Source organism: Bombina bombina, chromosome 4, assembly GCF_027579735.1.
Source record: "Bombina bombina isolate aBomBom1 chromosome 4, aBomBom1.pri, whole genome shotgun sequence".
NCBI classification, from domain to species: Eukaryota; Metazoa; Chordata; class Amphibia; order Anura; family Bombinatoridae; genus Bombina; species Bombina bombina.
The window spans coordinates 835,926,803-835,946,951 of NC_069502.1; the positions used below are offsets into that span (position 1 = coordinate 835,926,803).

The 20,149-nt window shown below is 39.7% G+C and overlaps 1 protein-coding gene across 1 annotated transcript in view; it reads right to left on the reverse strand.

The window, feature by feature from the left end:
- Positions 1-20,149, reverse strand: part of LOC128657196 (oocyte zinc finger protein XlCOF6.1) — a 54,571-nt gene that overhangs the window by 22,238 nt on the left and 12,184 nt on the right. Inside the window, exons 5-6 of the mRNA XM_053711448.1 lie at positions 8,373-8,477; positions 3,983-4,087 (exon numbers count right to left, since the gene is read on the reverse strand). Of these exons, the coding sequence (XP_053567423.1) occupies positions 3,983-4,087; positions 8,373-8,477 (210 nt within the window). The remainder of the gene's footprint in view (positions 1-3,982; positions 4,088-8,372; positions 8,478-20,149) is intronic.

Below are 20,149 nucleotides of genomic sequence, written 5' to 3' on the forward strand. Positions count from 1 at the left end.
ATCCATAAATATAGACACTGCTAAGTTGTTTTTATAATCCGTGAACCAAATATCTGTAACACACAGAAATTTGTTAAGACCGGAGCACCAGTTTCACGTTATTTATTTGTTCATTTTTGATTGTTCATTATTGTTTGTTTAATGGTTGAAACACATATTTGAATTGGAAGTTTGTTTAAAGCACTATCATAATGCTTTTTACACTCGCCACAGCATTTGTATTTTAAGGTATTTTAAGGAATCTGTTTCATCACTAATGTTTATGCACTAGGTCTAATTCACCAAAATTGTGTAATAATATTCACTCGGATAGGTACCGACACTATCAACACACTATCAACAAACAATTTTGCACCTAACAGGCCCACTCCACTCAGTTCTTATCATCTGCAACCCAGAAGTGAAAGATCATCACGTAATTGTGATATTTCACTAAAACAATAAAAGCGTGAAAACGCACCTTTATACTAATCCACTTGCATAACATAAGATCTGAGTGAGAGCCTCAATTGCAGATACACTGAAAAATCCCAGGATACTAGGGAGTTCAAACTACTGCTTTTAGCCTCTGATGTGAGCAATATCTGATAAAGAGTAATAATAACACTATCAGTTGTAAACTCAGGATACTATTAAACCAAATTGGTCAACCACGAACAATCTCAATATTTTAGACTGTTAACATGGATCCATGAGGGAAAAATTGTCAAAATTCTAAAGTTGTCAAATTTTATAATTTTAAAAATTTTAAAATTGTCAAATTGTTATAAATTATCTGTGAATTAATGTTACTCACAACTGAATAGACGGTATTCGTATAAAAAGTACAGGTCTTGAAAAAGAACTACCAGGGTTAAAGCCATTAACCTTTGGAACAAGTATAGTTCTTGAAAAAGGACCACCAGGGTTACACCATTAACCTTTGGCACATTGCTTACATATTGTTTTAATATTGTTTTTGTTATTTGATGTCAATTGACTATACATGTATTTTAATAAATTTAACTTTTAATATTAGAGTTATAGACCCTGCCTTATTTTTGTTGGCGCTTTGATAGTCACTTTTTAATATTGTAATTGTACTGACCACTAGGGGTCAATTTATCTTAGCCAAGGGTCTTCCCACAACAGGAGCTAGGTGTTACACAATTTTTGATATCAAATTATTTCCTTTCTTGGCAGTGAGAGTCCACAAATTCATTAATTACTTTTACGAAATTTTACCTATCTGGGGCCAGATTATAAGCGAGGCGCAAAATATTGCTTTCTCTAAAGCAATATTTGCGCTCCACTTTTGTAATACCAGCGCACGCAAATGTGTGCTGGTATTGCAGGTGAGGTGCTTGTGAACGTGACCTTCGCTTCCATAGGCTCCAATGGGAGCCTTGTTCTCATGCCGTTAGACAAGGCATGAGAATGTAGCGCAGCAAAGGGGGTAAGTCACGCAGCAATGGGCAGCAAAGAAAGAAAATAATATATCAGGTAAGCACATATTACGTTTTCTTTCTAATGGCAGTGAGAGTCCACACATTTATTAATTAACTATGAGAAACCAATACCCAAGTTGTGGAAGACACAAAATGAGTAGGGAGGAAAAGGTAGGAAAGGCAGTCCTAAGAACACAGCACCAATGCTTGAAGAACCTTTCTCCGAAAAAAAAAAAAAAAAAAAAATCGGTAAAATTTCGTAAAAGTAATGAATAACTTTTTGGACTCTCACTGCAATTAGAAAGAAAAACCTCTTTGCAAGATTTCCTTTAAACAATGACAAATCTGATTGCCAGGCAGATACCTTTAGAACATAGTGCTATTATGATCATGCTTTGAACATCAGCCCCCTAGATTCAATTTCAAAGGAATAGCAGAATTGTTTTCTGACAAATTTCAAAGTTACTTCCAGTTTCCCTGCCCCTGCATCATATGAAAGCCAACAGCCCATCACAGACATATTAGAAGCAGAAAATGTGCATATAAAAAAGAACTGTGCACAATACGATAATGGAAGTACTTTGGAAGTAAATTGGAAAGTTTTTTTCCCCCAATTACTTTATCTGAATCATAAAAGTTTCACTTTGACTTTAGTGTTAATGATTTTATGCTACTTTAAGCTACTGAGTGCTGTGGCCACTTCACCCATCATAAAGAGTGGAAAGACCAGGCAGAGAGAGGGGGGGGGGGGGGTTAAAGTTAAAGTATCCATGCACTTCAGGTTAAAAGAAATGTTTAGTTTATAACAGCATGTGAAACAGATTGTAATAAAGAAGTAGGACAGCTACTGGACATGGAAATACTTGGAAAACGTAATTTTTACATCAGATAATTGTCATAACAAACAGACATTTATCTGATATAATAGCAGCAAATATTGGCCCAGATTACAAGTGAAGAGCTTTTGATAGTGCAGGGTGCATTATTAATATTATGGGATATATGAAGTCCATTTAACAAGGGCTGCTCACATTTATTAGTGCACAATCTGCTACTTGTGCAATGCCAGGTGTGAATAGGGACTGTCAATCACCACAGTCTGACAAGTCCAGGGGGATGGTTGGTGTAGCAGGTTAAGAATCAGTGGTCTAAACTCTTGGCTGTAGGCTCACTCATGCATTCACAGCTTCTTAAAGGGATATTCCAGCCAAAATTGGAATCCACACAGATGCTTTTCAGTTTTGAATAGAAGAATTTTTGCTTCTAACAAAAGCTATAGCTGTGTTAAAAGTGTATTTAAGTATGCACCGTGCACCAGCATTTTAAACACAGCACTTGCTCAGAGAGTCTAAGGTGCTTGTATCATCTGGTAATTACTGAATTTGTTAATTGCTGACATGATACAAGCCCCGCTGGTGCTCTGAGCAGCTGCAGTATTTAAAATGCTGTAGCACTGAGATTATCTAGCTATGCTTCACATGCACGTGCAGAGAAAAATGTTAAGTGATAACTTTTACTATAAGCATTTTTGCCAATACATTTATATTGCAAATATGTTTCTATTCAAAGATGTAATTTATCTATGTGCTTTTAAATTCTGACCAGAATATCCCTTTAAATGGAGCCCTATAAGTCCAAGGTTTAATAAGAATTACCAGAGAATGTTAGAGCAGCCAACATTTGTTTTAGCTCCTTATGCTTTTGACATTGCTCAAATTACAAGTGGTGAGTTATGTGTTGCGCTTGATCTTTGACTCGTACCTCAAACACTATATACATGCACATTCTTTTGTGAACTATGTTCCACACACACACACAACATATGTGCACACTAACCTGTAACTAGTTTAACTCAGACTCAACATACGTGCACACTCACCTGTACTAACTGTCTACTGGTCACAACACACGTGCACACTTACCTATGACCCAAGTATCTTGGCCACAATATACATGCACAATCAGCTGTAACTCTCATGTCTCAGTCATAACATACATACAAATTCACCTGTTACCCTCATGTCTCTCATATGTGCAACCTAACAACACGTGCACACTCACATGTAACCCTAATCTCTCAAACAAAACATATATGAGCACTCACCAGTAACCCATCTACCTCATGCACTCACTTGTAACTCTCATGTCTCAGATATAGCACATGTGCACACTTACCTATGACACAAGTATCTTGGCCACAATATACATGCACAATCAGCTGTAACTCTCATGTCTCAGTCATAACATACATACAAATTCACCTGTTACCCTCATGTCTCTCATATGTGCAACCTAAAAACATGTGCACACTCACATGTAACCCTAATCTCTCACACAAAACACACAAGAGCACTCACCAGTAACCCATCTCCCTCATGCACTCATTTGTAACTCTCATGTCTCAGACATAGCACACATGCACACTCACCAGTAACCCATCTTCCTCATGCACAACACACGTGCACACTCACCAGTAACCCATCTCCCTCACACACAATATACATGCACTCACTTGTAAATCACATCCCTCAGACACCTCATACATGCACACTTACATGGGCTGATGCTGTCATTGGATTCCTCATCAGGGGCTCCCAGCTGACGCATCACCAACAGATCTTCTGTTACTTCAACTTTCACTATATCAGCGTTATCTTCATCTGTACAAGCAAAGCAGATTCAGTTTTTATAACTTTACTGTAAAACAGTTGTGTATTGCCCAGATAGACAACATCAGCAAATACACATTGTGGTGTTTCCCTATGTTACTCAGTTTTAATAATAAAGCTTGATACAGGGCTTAAGTCTATCAAGTTTAACCTTTCACACCTTCCCGTTACTACTGTTGATACAACAGAAGGTAACCCCCCACTAAGATCAATTTTAAGCATATACCAGTTGGGCCTCAAAGGGAAAAATATTCCTTCTAGACTCCATAGTTGCAATCAGATTTCTACTTGGAACAACACACTACTATACTGTCAATACTGTTAAATCCCTGTATACCCTGCTTTGCCAAAAAAGCATCCAGTCTGTTTTTTAAAGCCATCTACTGAATTTCCTACAACAATCTCACTAGGGAGAGAATTCATTATCCATATTGTTCTTACTTAAAGAAACCCTTGGTAGGTGAAATCTCTGTTCTTCAACTGTCAATGGATGACTATGTGTCCTTTGAGTGTCCTATTGATGAACAAGTATGAGAAATGCTTAGATGGACTCTGTATATATTCATATAATGTAACCATATAGCCCGTGAGATGCATCTATTCCAGTGCATATTCAAGGTGGAGTTTTTACCATTAATTGGCAAAATTATATAATTCCTCATGTCAATTTATATCCCTTATTATACGCCAGCACCTAACTGACCTTAGCAATTGCTGAATGATATCGCATCTTGTTGCCAAGTCTGTTATTTACAATAATTCAACCCCATTTAAAGTATAAGTTGCTTGAATATTTTTGCTGCCAATATGCATAACTTGGTATTTGTCTAAATTAAATCACATCTGCCATTTATCTGCCCAGTCTTCCAAGCTATCCAAATCCCTCAGTAGAGAAGTAACATCCTGTTCACACTGTATTACTTTACTTAGGGCCAGATTACAAGTGGAGCGCTAATGGTAGAGAGGGACGCGGTAAGCAGTATCGCTTGGCTGTGCTATCATTTGTACACAACTTGATATTACAATGCCATGGTATACCCTATTTACCAGAGAATTAATAGCGCAGCCGGCATTGCTCTAGTGCAACCTATACTTCCAAAGGATATTGCTAATGCACTAATTATCAAACATATGAGAAGTTTAAAGTTATAGTTTGCGTTAGAATATGTAGGGCTAGATTATGGGGTAGATTTAATAAGCACCGGATGCTGCTTTCTACGCCCATAGTTTACGGCTCGCCGGAAACTTAAGTTAAGAAGCAGCGGTTGTAAGACCGCTGCTCCTTAAATTGTGCACCACCTTTTAGGTGGCGGACTGCAATCATTCTGATCCTATTGAGATGACTGACACCCCCTGCTAGCGGCCGTTTGACAGCGAACATGCAGGGTGTGGCAATTCACAAGAAATGCTTCTGCAATGTTAAATGCCGACAGCGTATGTCGGCATTTAGCAATGTCGGGCGGACATGATTCGCTATAGCGAATTTTGCCCGTGCGGCATATGATAAATTTACTCCTATGAGTGGAGCTGGTACTACAAGTGCAGAGCAATTGCCTGGAAGCCCAGCACTTGTGAGCTTAAATGGGAGCCTTGTTCTCATGCTGACAGACATGGCAAACCATCTAGCTCAGAGCAGGGGGCAAATCGTGCAGCAATAAACAAATATATATGTATATGCTCATATATTTATGTGTTTATATGCGTATATATACATATTAACACATACATATATTTGTATATAAGTATATACATATATATTTATAGTGAAAACACAGTCCCCCATGCCGTTTTTGTTCTTCACACACCCTACATCCCCTCACTTTAACCCCTTAAAACTGCTTTGTAGAGTTTTTTGGTTTTTTTAATGCTCATCTTTATTTTCAATGTTTATGTACTGTACTCTTTATTTTGGGGACAATTGGGGCATTTTTACGCATAGGTCTGACCTTAATTGCGTTAAGTGCAAAAGTGAAACCGCAAGCACGCTGGAGCATTAACCAGCCACTTGTAATGTCTGGTTAATTAACGTGCACCTGTAAACGGACAAATTTGCCATATTACGGGCGCACATTAAGATAGAGCGTCACTTGTAATCTGGCCCTTAATGTGGCTTGTGACCTGAAGTAAACTGAATGGGTTATAATAATGTTTACAAAACAGATCTAAAACATAAAATAAAGTTTTACACTCATATATACACTTTTTTATAAAAAAATATAATTTTAATAAAAATGTTTATAAGGGTTAAAAGAGATATCATATATGGCAAGGTGTTTGACAGGAAAGGACTCCCATGTGTGTGTATTATAATATATATATATATATATATATATATACACACACACACATAGATACAGTATATAAAACACATGTATAAACACATATATATATACACTTTTGAGCCTTTCACTGTCAAATACCTGAAAAAAATATGCAATATTATTTGTTATTTATGTTAAATATGTTTTATGTGTTTTTAATAGAAATAATCCTCTGCGTGTGGAAAAGGGCTTATCATGCACATCAAATCAGTTAAAAGGCTATGAAACCCAAAATGTTTCTTTCATGATTCCAATAGAGAATGCAATTTTTAACAACTTTCAAAATGACTTATAATATCTAAATTGCTTCATTCTCTTGGTATCCTTTGTTGAAGAAACTTTGTTGAAGAAACTATTAAAAAGGCAAAATAATATAAACCTGAGCTACTCACTAACCTGTGTCTGCTGTGTAACCATCTGATAAATATAACTGTTATTTACATGACACAAAATGATATAAACCTGAGCTACTCACTAACCTGTGTCTGCTGTGTAACCATCTGATAAATATAACTGTTATTTACATGACACAAAATGATATAAACCTGAGCTACTAACTAACTAACATGTGTCTGCTGTGTAACCATCTGATAAATATAACTTATTTACATGAGACAAAATGATATAAACCTGAGCTACTCACTAACCTGTGTCTGCTGTGTAACCATCTGATAAATATAACTGTTATTTACATGAGACAAAATGATATAAACCTGAGCTACTCACTAACCTGTGTCTGCTGTGTAACCATCTGATAAATATAACTGTTATTTACATGAGACAAAATGATATAAACCTGAGCTACTCACTAACCTGTGTCTGCTGTGTAACCATCTGATAAATATAACTGTTATTTACATGAGACAAAATGATATAAACCTGAGCTACTCACTAACCTGTGTCTGCTGTGTAACCATCTGATAAATATAACTGTTATTTACATGAGACAAAATGATATAAACCTGAGCTACTCACTAACCTGTGTCTGCTGTGTAACCATCTGATAAATATAACTGTTATTTACATGAGACAAAATGATATAAACCTGAGCTACTCACTAACCTGTGTCTGCTGTGTAACCATCTGATAAATATAACTGTTATTTACATGAGACAAAATGATATAAACCTGAGCTACTCACTAACCTGTGTCTGCTGTGTAACCATCTGATAAATATAACTGTTATTTACATGAGACAAAATGATATAAACCTGAGCTACTCACTAACCTGTGTCTGCTGTGTAACCATCTGATAAATATAACTGTTATTTACATGAGACAAAATGATATAAACCTGAGCTACTCACTAACCTGTGTCTTATTTACATGAGACAAAATGATATAAACCTGAGCTACTCACTAACCTGTGTCTGCTGTGTAACCATCTGATAAATATAACTGTTATTTACATGAGACAAAATGATATAAACCTGAGCTACTCACTAACCTATGTCTGCTGTGTAACCATCTGATAAATATAACTGTTATTTACATGAGACAAAATGATATAAACCTGAGCTACTCACTAACCTGTGTCTGCTGTGTAACCATCTGATAAATATAACTGTTATATACATGAGACAAAATGATATAAACCTGAGCTACTCACTAACCTGTGTCTGCTGTGTAACCATCTGATAAATATAACTGTTATTTACATGAGACAAAATAATATTAACCTGAGCTACTCACTAACCTATGTCTGCTGTGTAACCATCTGATAAATATAACTTATTTACATGAGACATAATGATATAAACCTGAGCTACTCACTAACCTGTGTCTGCTGTGTAACCATCTGATAACTATAACTGTTATTTACAAGAGACAAAATGATATAAACCTGAGCTACTCACTAACCTGTGTCTGCTGTGTAACCATCTGATAACTATAACTTATTTACATGACACACAATGTCACCATTACAGAATTTTCCCTTAATATGCGCTAATCACCTGTATATGTATTTATAAGAAGTTCAACCTCCTCAGTCTTCACCTGATCAGACGGATACAGATCTTCTGTTATTTCAACTTTCACTATATCAGCGGTATCTGCGTCTGTACAAATAAAGCAGGTTCAGTTTCTTTATCCCATGATCTAGTTTTTATAACTTTACCATAAACAGTTTGTGTATTTCCCAAACAGATAATAGCACTAAATACTCACACTATGGTACTCTTCCTCTTACTTGTTTGTAACTTAACTTATATCTTTTTAGCTGAAAGGGAATTTTAAACACAACATGCGCGTACACTCATCTGTAATCTGTGCACACTCACTTGTAACCCACATGCTTCAGACACAACATGCATGCACACTCAAATGTGACAAACATGCTTCAGAAATAACATACGTGCACACTCACCTGTAACCTGCATACCTCAGACATAACATAAGGTACTTCTACTTGCCTGTTACTTATCTCACATCTTTTAGCAGAAAGGGAATTTTAGACACAACGGGCGAGATTACATAAAAGGCACAGGCTTCAGCGCAAACTCTGAAACCCGCGCCACCCGTAATTTCACCTCGCACATCAGGGTATCCAATAAACCCCGCCGGCAGTTCATAAAGTGCATTAAGTCGGATAAACTAGTGATGTCCAGAAATGACGGTAAATACAAATTTCTGGAGTCACCAGTGACTTACAGCACTTTAGAAACTACTGTTCAAATCATCCAATAGGATTTCAGTAGCTCTCATCCTATTGGCTGATTTGAATTTGAAGAATCAAATCAGCCAATAGGAATGCAAGGGATGCCATTTTTAATCGCATACCTTACATTCAATAGTCAGTGTACGGTGGCGATCGTACGAAGAGGATCCTCCACGCTCCATGGCTCCGCGGTCGCCGGTCCGCGGTCATCTCCGCTCCGGCTTGGTCCTGGATGAAGATAGAAGTGGTCCCCGCTTGGAAGAAGACTTCACCGTCTGGAACAGGCCCTTCTCCGCTGGACTTCAGGAACCGTTAGTACCTATCTAGGGGTTAGAGTTAGGCTTTTTTTTCATGTTTGGGGGATTTTTATTTTTTAGATTAGGGATTTGGGGCAATCTTAAAAGAGCTGAATGCCCTTTTAAGGGCAGTAAAAGAGCTGAATGCCCTTTTAAGGGCAGTAAAAGAGCTGAATGCCCTTTTAATGGCAGTAAAAGAGCTGAATGCCCTTTTAAGGGCAATGCCCATACAAATGCCCTTTTAGGAGCAATGGGTAGTTTAGGATTTTTTAGTGTTAGGTTTTTTTTTATTTTGGGGGTTTGTTGGGTGGTGGGATTTACTGTTATAGAGGGGACTTAGTATTTTTTTAAGGAAAAGAGCTGTTTAACAGGGCAATGCCCTACAAAAGGCCATTTTAAGGGCTATTGGTAGTTTAAAATTAGATTAGGGGGTGTTTTATTTTGGGGGGGGCTTTTTTATTTTCATAGGGATTAGGTTTAATTTTTTTATTATTGATAATTTTGTTTATTATTTAAACTTAGTTTTTTTATTTTTAAAGTAATGTTAGTTTTTTTATTTTAATTGTAATTTAGTATTATTTTAATTTTTGCAATAGGGTTAATTTTGGGGGTGTTAGGTTAGGGGGCTTAGTGATTAGTTATTTGCATTGTGGGGTTTGGCGGTTTAGGGGTTAATAGATTAATTAGCATTATTGCATTGAGGGTTTGGTGGATTAGGGATTAATAGTTTTAATAGGTAGTTTGAGATGTTGGGGTTGGCAGATTTAGGTGTTAATACTTTTATTAGGTAGTTTACGATGTGTGTGAATGGCAGATCAGGGGTTAATAGTTTAATTGGGCATATTATCTTATGGGAGTAAAAATTGCGGCCGACGGGTGAAATATACGTGCCGCATTTATATGCGGCGCTATATATGTGATACCAAAATGGCGTAAAACCCGGTGGCGGCAGCTTTTGTGGGCGACGCCACATATGTAATCTTGCCCAACATGCGTGTACACTCATCTGAAATCTGTGTACTTCAGTCAAAACATGTGTGCACTGTGTATCACCACATGCAGCTTGTCTATGTGAGCTCACACCCAGTACTACTGCAGCTGTAGTGCTTTAATTATACTGTGTATCTGCACACAGACTGTCTATGTGACACAAACCCAGTACTACTGCAGCTGTAATGCTATAATTATACTGTCTATCAGCACACACAGCTTGTCTATGTGACTCAGACCCAGTACTACTGCAGCTGTAGTGCTATAATTATACCTGTGTATTAGCACACACAGCTTGTCTATGTGATTCACACCCAGTACTACTGCAGCTGTAGTGCTATAATTATACCTGTGTATCAGCACACACAGCTTGTCTATGTGACTCACCCAGGACTACTGCAGCTGTAGTGCTATAATTACACCTGTGTATCAGCACACACAGCTTGACTCACACCCAGTACTACTGCAGCTGTAGTGCTATAATTATACCTGTGTATCAGCACACACAGCTTGTCTATATGAGCTCAGACCCAGTACTACTGCAGCTGTAGTGCTATAATTATACCTGTGTATCAGCACACACAGCTTGTCTATGTGACACAGACCCAGTACTACTGCAGCTGTAGTGCTATAATTATACCTGTGTATCAGCACACACAGTTTGTTTATGTGACTCACGCCCAGTACTACTGCAGCTGTAGTGCTATAATTATACTGTGTATCAGCACACACAGCTTGTTTATGTGACTCACACCCAGTACTACTGCAGCTGTAGTACTATAATTATACTGTGTATCAGCACACACAGCTTGTTTATGTGACTCACGCCCAGTACTACTGCAGCTGTAGTGCTATAATTATACCTGTGTATCAGCACACATAGCTTGTCTATATGAGCTCAGACCCAGTACTACTGCAGCTGTAGTGCTATAATTATACCTGTGTATTAGCACACACAGCTTGTCTATGTGACTCACACCCAGTACTACTGCAGCTGTAGTGCTATAATTATACCTGTGTATCAGCACACATAGCTTGTCTATATGAGCTCAGACCCAGTACTACTGCAGCTGTAGTGCTATAATTATACCTGTGTATCAGCATACACAGCTTGTCTATATGAGCTCAGACCCAGTACTACTGCAGCTGTAGTGCTATAATTATACCTGTGTATTAGCACACACAGCTTGTCTATGTGACTCACACCCAGTACTACTGCAGCTGTAGTGCTATAATTATACTGTGTATCAGCACACACAGCTTGTTTATGTGACTCACACCCAGTACTACTGCAGCTGTAGTGCTATAATTATACCTGTGTATCAGCACACACAGCTTGTCTATATGAGATCAGACCCAGTACTACTGCAGCTGAGGTGCTATAATTATAACTGTGTATCAGCACACACAGCTTGTCTATGTGACACACACCCAGTACTACTGCAGCTGTAGTGCTATAATTATACCTGTGTATCAGCACACACAGCTTGTATATATGACACACACCCAGTACTACTGCAGCTGTAGTGCTATAATTATACCTGTGTATCAGCACACACAGCTTGTCTATATGAGCTCAGACCCAGTACTACTGCAGCTGTAGTGCTATAATTATACCTGTGTATTAGCACACACAGCTTGTCTATGTGACTCACACCCAGTACTACTGCAGCTGTAGTGCTATAATTATACTGTTTATCAGCACACACAGCTTGTCTATGTGACCCACACCCAGTACTACTGCAGCTGTAGTGCTATAATTATACTGTGTATTAGCACACACAGCTTGTCTATGTGACTCACACCCAATACTACTGCAGCTGTAGTGCTATAATTATACTGTGTATCAGCACACACAGCTTGTTTATGTGACTCACGCCCAGTACTACTGCAGCTGTAGTGCTATAATTATACCTGTGTATCAGCACACACAGCTTGTCTATGTGACACACACCCACTACTACTGCAGCTGTAGTGCTATAATTATACCCGTGTATATCAGCACATACAGCTTGTCTATGTGAGCTCATACCCAGTACTACTGCAGCTGTAATGCTATAATTATACTGTGTATCAGCACACACAGCTTGTCTATGTGACTCACCCTGGACTACTGCAGCTGTAGTGCTATAATTATACCTGTGTATTAGCACACACAGCTTGTCTATGTGACTCACACCCAGTACTACTGCAGCTGTAGTACTATAATTATACTGTGCATCAGCACACACAGCTTGTTTATGTGACTCACACCCAGTACTACTGCAGCTGTAGTGCTATAATTATACCTGTGTATCAGCAAACACAGCTTGTCTATGTGACACACACCCATTACAACTGCAGCTGTAGTGCTATAATTATACCCGTGTATATCAGCACATACAGCTTGTCTATGTGAGCTCATACCCAGTACTACTGCAGCTGTAATGCTATAATTATACTGTGTATCAGCACACACAGCTTGTCTATGTGACTCACCCTGGACTACTGCAGCTGTAGTGCTATAATTATACCTGTGTATCAGTACACACAGCTTGTCTATGTGACTCACACCCAGTACTACTGCAGCTGTAGTGCTATAATTATACCTGTGTATCAGCACACACAGTTTGTCTATGTGACTCACACCCAGTACTACTGCAGCTGTAGTGCTATAATTATACCTGTGTATCAGCACACACAGTTTTTCTATGTGACTCACACCCAGTACTACTGCAGCTGTAGTGCTATAATTATACCTGTGTATCAGCACACACAGCTTGTCTATGTGACTCACACCCAGTACTACTGCAGCTGTAGTGCTATAATTATACCTGTGTATCAGCACACACAGCTTGTCTATGTGACACAGACCCAGTACTACTGCAGCTGTAGTGCTATAATTATACCTGTGTATTAGCACACACAGCTTGTCTATGTGACTCACACCCAGAACTACTGCAGTTGTAGTGCTATAATTATACTGTGTATCAGCACACACAGCTTGTCTATGTGACTCACACCCAGTACTACTGCAGCTGTAGTGCTATAATTATACCTGTGTATCAGCACACACAGCTTGTCTATGTGACTCACACCCAGTACTACTGCAGCTGTAGTGCTATAATTATATCTGTGTATCAGCACACACAGCTTGTCTATGTGACTCACACCCAGTACTACTGCAGCTGTAGTACTATAATTATACTGTGTATCAGCACACACAGCTTGTCTATGTGACACAGACCCAGTACTACTGCAGCTGTAGTGCTATAATTACACTGTGTATCAGCACACACAGCTTGTCTATGTGACACAGACCCAGTACTACTGCAGCTGTAGTGCTATAATTATACCTGTGTATTAGCACACACAGCTTGTTTATGTGACTCACACCCAGTACTACTGCAGCTGTAGTGCTATAATTATACCTGTGTATCAGCACACACAGCTTGTCTATATGAGATCAGACCCAGTACTACTGCAGCTGAGGTGCTATAATTATACCTGTGTATCAGCACACACAGCTTGTCTATATGAGCTCAGACCCAGTAGTACTGCAGCTGTAGTGCTATAATTATACTGTGTATCAGCACACACAGCTTGTCTATGTGACACACAACCAGTACTACTGCAGCTGTAGTGCTATAATTATACTTGTGTATCAGCACACACAGCTTGTATATATGACACACACCCAGTACTACTGCAGCTGTAGTGCTATAATTATACCTGTGTATCAGCACACACAGCTTGTCTATATGAGCTCAGACCCAGTACTACTGAAGCTGTAGTGCTATAATTATACCTGTGTATTAGCACACACAGCTTGTCTATGTGACTCACACCCAGTACTACTGCAGCTGTAGTGCTATAATTATACCTGTGTATCAGCACACACAGCTTGTCTATGTGACTCACACCCAGTACTACTGCAGCTGTAGTGCTATAATTATACTGTGTATCAGCACACACAGCTTGTTTATGTGACTCACGCCCAGTACTACTGCAGCTGTAGTGCTATAATTATACCTGTGTATCAGCACACACAGCTTGTCTATGTGACACACACCCACTACTACTGCAGCTGTAGTGCTATAATTATACCCGTGTATATCAGCACATACAGCTTGTCTATGTGAGCTCATACCCAGTACTACTGCAGCTGTAATGCTATAATTATACTGTGTATCAGCACACACAGCTTGTCTATGTGACTCACCCTGGACTACTGCAGCTGTAGTGCTATAATTATACTGTGTATCAGCACACACAGCTTGTTTATGTGACTCACACCCAGTACTACTGCAGCTGTAGTGCTATAATTATACCTGTGTATCAGCAAACACAGCTTGTCTATGTGACACACACCCATTACAACTGCAGCTGTAGTGCTATAATTATACCCGTGTATATCAGCACATACAGCTTGTCTATGTGAGCTCATACCCAGTACTACTGCAGCTGTAATGCTATAATTATACTGTGTATCAGCACACACAGCTTGTTTATGTGAAACAGACCCAGTACTACTGCAGCTGTAGTGCTATAATTATACCTGTGTATCAGCACACACAGCTTGTCTATGTGACACAGACCCAGTACTACTGCAGCTGTAGTGCTATAATTATACCTGTGTATCAGCACACACAGCTTGTCTATGTGACTCACACCCAGAACTACTGCAGCTGTAGTGCTATAATTATACCTGTGTATCAGCACACACAGTTTGTCTATGTGACTCACACCCAGTACTACTGCAGCTGTAGTACTATAATTATACTGTGTATCAGCACACACAGCTTGTCTATGTGACTCACACCCAGTACTACTGCAGCTGTAGTACTATAATTATACTGTGTATCAGCACACACAGCTTGTCTATGTGACTCACACCCAGTACTACTGCAGCTGTAGTGCTATAATTATACCTGTGTATCAGCACACACAGCTTGTCTATGTGACTCACACCCAGTACTACTGCAGCTGTAGTGCTATAATTATACCTGTGTATCAGCACACACAGCTTGTCTATGTGACTCACACCCAGTACTACTGCAGCTGTAGTGCTATAATTATACTGTGTATCAGCACACACAGCTTGTTTATGTGACTCACGCCCAGTACTACTGCAGCTGTAGTGCTATAATTATACCTGTGTATCAGCACACACAGCTTGTCTATGTGACACACACCCACTACTACTGCAGCTGTAGTGCTATAATTATACCCGTGTATATCAGCACATACAGCTTGTCTATGTGAGCTCATACCCAGTACTACTGCAGCTGTAATGCTATAATTATACTGTGTATCAGCACACACAGCTTGTCTATGTGACTCACCCTGGACTACTGCAGCTGTAGTGCTATAATTATACTGTGTATCAGCACACACAGCTTGTTTATGTGACTCACACCCAGTACTACTGCAGCTGTAGTGCTATAATTATACCTGTGTATCAGCAAACACAGCTTGTCTATGTGACACACACCCATTACAACTGCAGCTGTAGTGCTATAATTATACCCGTGTATATCAGCACATACAGCTTGTCTATGTGAGCTCATACCCAGTACTACTGCAGCTGTAATGCTATAATTATACTGTGTATCAGCACACACAGTTTGTCTATGTGACTCACACCCAGTACTACTGCAGCTGTAGTGCTATAATTATACCTGTGTATCAGCACACACAGCTTGTCTATGTGACACAGACCCAGTACTACTGCAGCTGTAGTGCTATAATTATACCTGTGTATTAGCACACACAGCTTGTCTATGTGACTCACACCCAGAACTACTGCAGCTGTAGTGCTATAATTATACCTGTGTATCAGCACACACAGCTTGACTATGTGACTCACACCCAGTACTACTGCAGCTGTAGTACTATAATTATACTGTGTATCAGCACACACAGCTTGTCTATGTGACACAGACCCAGTACTACTGCAGCTGTAGTGCTATAATTACACTGTGTATCAGCACACACAGCTTGTCTATGTGACAAAGACCCAGTACTACTGCAGCTGTAGTGCTATAATTATACCTGTGTATTAGCACACACAGCTTGTTTATGTGACTCACACCCAGTACTACTGCAGCTGTAGTGCTATAATTATACCTGTGTATCAGCACACACAGCTTGTCTATATGAGATCAGACCCAGTACTACTGCAGCTGAGGTGCTATAATTATACCTGTGTATCAGCACACACAGCTTGTCTATATGAGCTCAGACCCAGTAGTACTGCAGCTGTAGTGCTATAATTATACTGTGTATCAGCACACACAGCTTGTCTATGTGACACACAACCAGTACTACTGCAGCTGTAGTGCTATAATTATACTTGTGTATCAGCACACACAGCTTGTATATATGACACACACCCAGTACTACTGCAGCTGTAGTGCTATAATTATACCTGTGTATCAGCACACACAGCTTGTCTATATGAGCTCAGACCCAGTACTACTGAAGCTGTAGTGCTATAATTATACCTGTGTATTAGCACACACAGCTTGTCTATGTGACTCACACCCAGTACTACTGCAGCTGTAGTGCTATAATTATACCTGTGTATCAGCACACACAGCTTGTCTATGTGACTCACACCCAGTACTACTGCAGCTGTAGTGCTATAATTATACTGTGTATCAGCACACACAGCTTGTTTATGTGACTCACGCCCAGTACTACTGCAGCTGTAGTGCTATAATTATACCTGTGTATCAGCACACACAGCTTGTCTATGTGACACACACCCACTACTACTGCAGCTGTAGTGCTATAATTATACCCGTGTATATCAGCACATACAGCTTGTCTATGTGAGCTCATACCCAGTACTACTGCAGCTGTAATGCTATAATTATACTGTGTATCAGCACACACAGCTTGTCTATGTGACTCACCCTGGACTACTGCAGCTGTAGTGCTATAATTATACTGTGTATCAGCACACACAGCTTGTTTATGTGACTCACACCCAGTACTACTGCAGCTGTAGTGCTATAATTATACCTGTGTATCAGCAAACACAGCTTGTCTATGTGACACACACCCATTACAACTGCAGCTGTAGTGCTATAATTATACCCGTGTATATCAGCACATACAGCTTGTCTATGTGAGCTCATACCCAGTACTACTGCAGCTGTAATGCTATAATTATACTGTGTATCAGCACACACAGCTTGTTTATGTGAAACAGACCCAGTACTACTGCAGCTGTAGTGCTATAATTATACCTGTGTATCAGCACACACAGCTTGTCTATGTGACACAGACCCAGTACTACTGCAGCTGTAGTGCTATAATTATACCTGTGTATCAGCACACACAGCTTGTCTATGTGACTCACACCCAGAACTACTGCAGCTGTAGTGCTATAATTATACCTGTGTATCAGCACACACAGTTTGTCTATGTGACTCACACCCAGTACTACTGCAGCTGTAGTACTATAATTATACTGTGTATCAGCACACACAGCTTGTCTATGTGACTCACACCCAGTACTACTGCAGCTGTAGTACTATAATTATACTGTGTATCAGCACACACAGCTTGTCTATGTGACTCACACCCAGTACTACTGCAGCTGTAGTGCTATAATTATACCTGTGTATCAGCACACACAGCTTGTCTATGTGACTCACACCCAGTACTACTGCAGCTGTAGTGCTATAATTATACCTGTGTATCAGCACACACAGCTTGTCTATGTGACTCACACCCAGTACTACTGCAGCTGTAGTGCTATAATTATACTGTGTATCAGCACACACAGCTTGTTTATGTGACTCACGCCCAGTACTACTGCAGCTGTAGTGCTATAATTATACCTGTGTATCAGCACACACAGCTTGTCTATGTGACACACACCCACTACTACTGCAGCTGTAGTGCTATAATTATACCCGTGTATATCAGCACATACAGCTTGTCTATGTGAGCTCATACCCAGTACTACTGCAGCTGTAATGCTATAATTATACTGTGTATCAGCACACACAGCTTGTCTATGTGACTCACCCTGGACTACTGCAGCTGTAGTGCTATAATTATACTGTGTATCAGCACACACAGCTTGTTTATGTGACTCACACCCAGTACTACTGCAGCTGTAGTGCTATAATTATACCTGTGTATCAGCAAACACAGCTTGTCTATGTGACACACACCCATTACAACTGCAGCTGTAGTGCTATAATTATACCCGTGTATATCAGCACATACAGCTTGTCTATGTGAGCTCATACCCAGTACTACTGCAGCTGTAATGCTATAATTATACTGTGTATCAGCACACACAGTTTGTCTATGTGACTCACACCCAGTACTACTGCAGCTGTAGTGCTATAATTATACCTGTGTATCAGCACACACAGCTTGTCTATGTGACACAGACCCAGTACTACTGCAGCTGTAGTGCTATAATTATACCTGTGTATTAGCACACACAGCTTGTCTATGTGACTCACACCCAGAACTACTGCAGCTGTAGTGCTATAATTATACCTGTGTATCAGCACACACAGCTTGACTATGTGACTCACACCCAGTACTACTGCAGCTGTAGTACTATAATTATACTGTGTATCAGCACACACAGCTTGTCTATGTGACACAGACCCAGTACTACTGCAGCTGTAGTGCTATAATTACACTGTGTATCAGCACACACAGCTTGTCTATGTGACACAGACCCAGTACTACTGCAGCTGTAGTGCTATAATTATACCTGTGTATTAGCACACACAGCTTGTTTATGTGACTCACACCCAGTACTACTGCAGCTGTAGTGCTATAATTATACCTGTGTATCAGCACACACAGCTTGTCTATATGAGATCAGACCCAGTACTACTGCAGCTGAGGTGCTATAATTATACCTGTGTATCAGCACACACAGCTTGTCTATATGAGCTCAGACCCAGTAGTACTGCAGCTGTAGTGCTATAATTATACTGTGTATCAGCACACACAGCTTGTCTATGTGACACACAACCAGTACTACTGCAGCTGTAGTGCTATAATTATACTTGTGTATCAGCACACACAGCTTGTATATATGACACACACCCAGTACTACTGCAGCTGTAGTGCTATAATTATACCTGTGTATCAGCACACACAGCTTGTCTATATGAGCTCAGACCCAGTACTACTGAAGCTGTAGTGCTATAATTATACCTGTGTATTAGCACACACAGCTTGTCTATGTGACTCACACCCAGTACTACTGCAGCTGTAGTGCTATAATTATACCTGTGTATCAGCACACACAGCTTGTCTATGTGACTCACACCCAGTACTACTGCAGCTGTAGTGCTATAATTATACTGTGTATCAGCACACACAGCTTGTTTATGTGACTCACGCCCAGTACTACTGCAGCTGTAGTGCTATAATTATACCTGTGTATCAGCACACACAGCTTGTCTATGTGACTCACACCCACTACTACTGCAGCTGTAGTGCTATAATTATACCCGTGTATATCAGCACATACAGCTTGTCTATGTGAGCTCATACCCAGTACTACTGCAGCTGTAATGCTATAATTATACTGTGTATCAGCACACACAGCTTGTCTATGTGACTCACCCTGGACTACTGCAGCTGTAGTGCTATAATTATACTGTGTATCAGCACACACAGCTTGTTTATGTGACTCACACCCAGTACTACTGCAGCTGTAGTGCTATAATTATACCTGTGTATCAGCAAACACAGCTTGTCTATGTGACACACACCCATTACAACTGCAGCTGTAGTGCTATAATTATACCCGTGT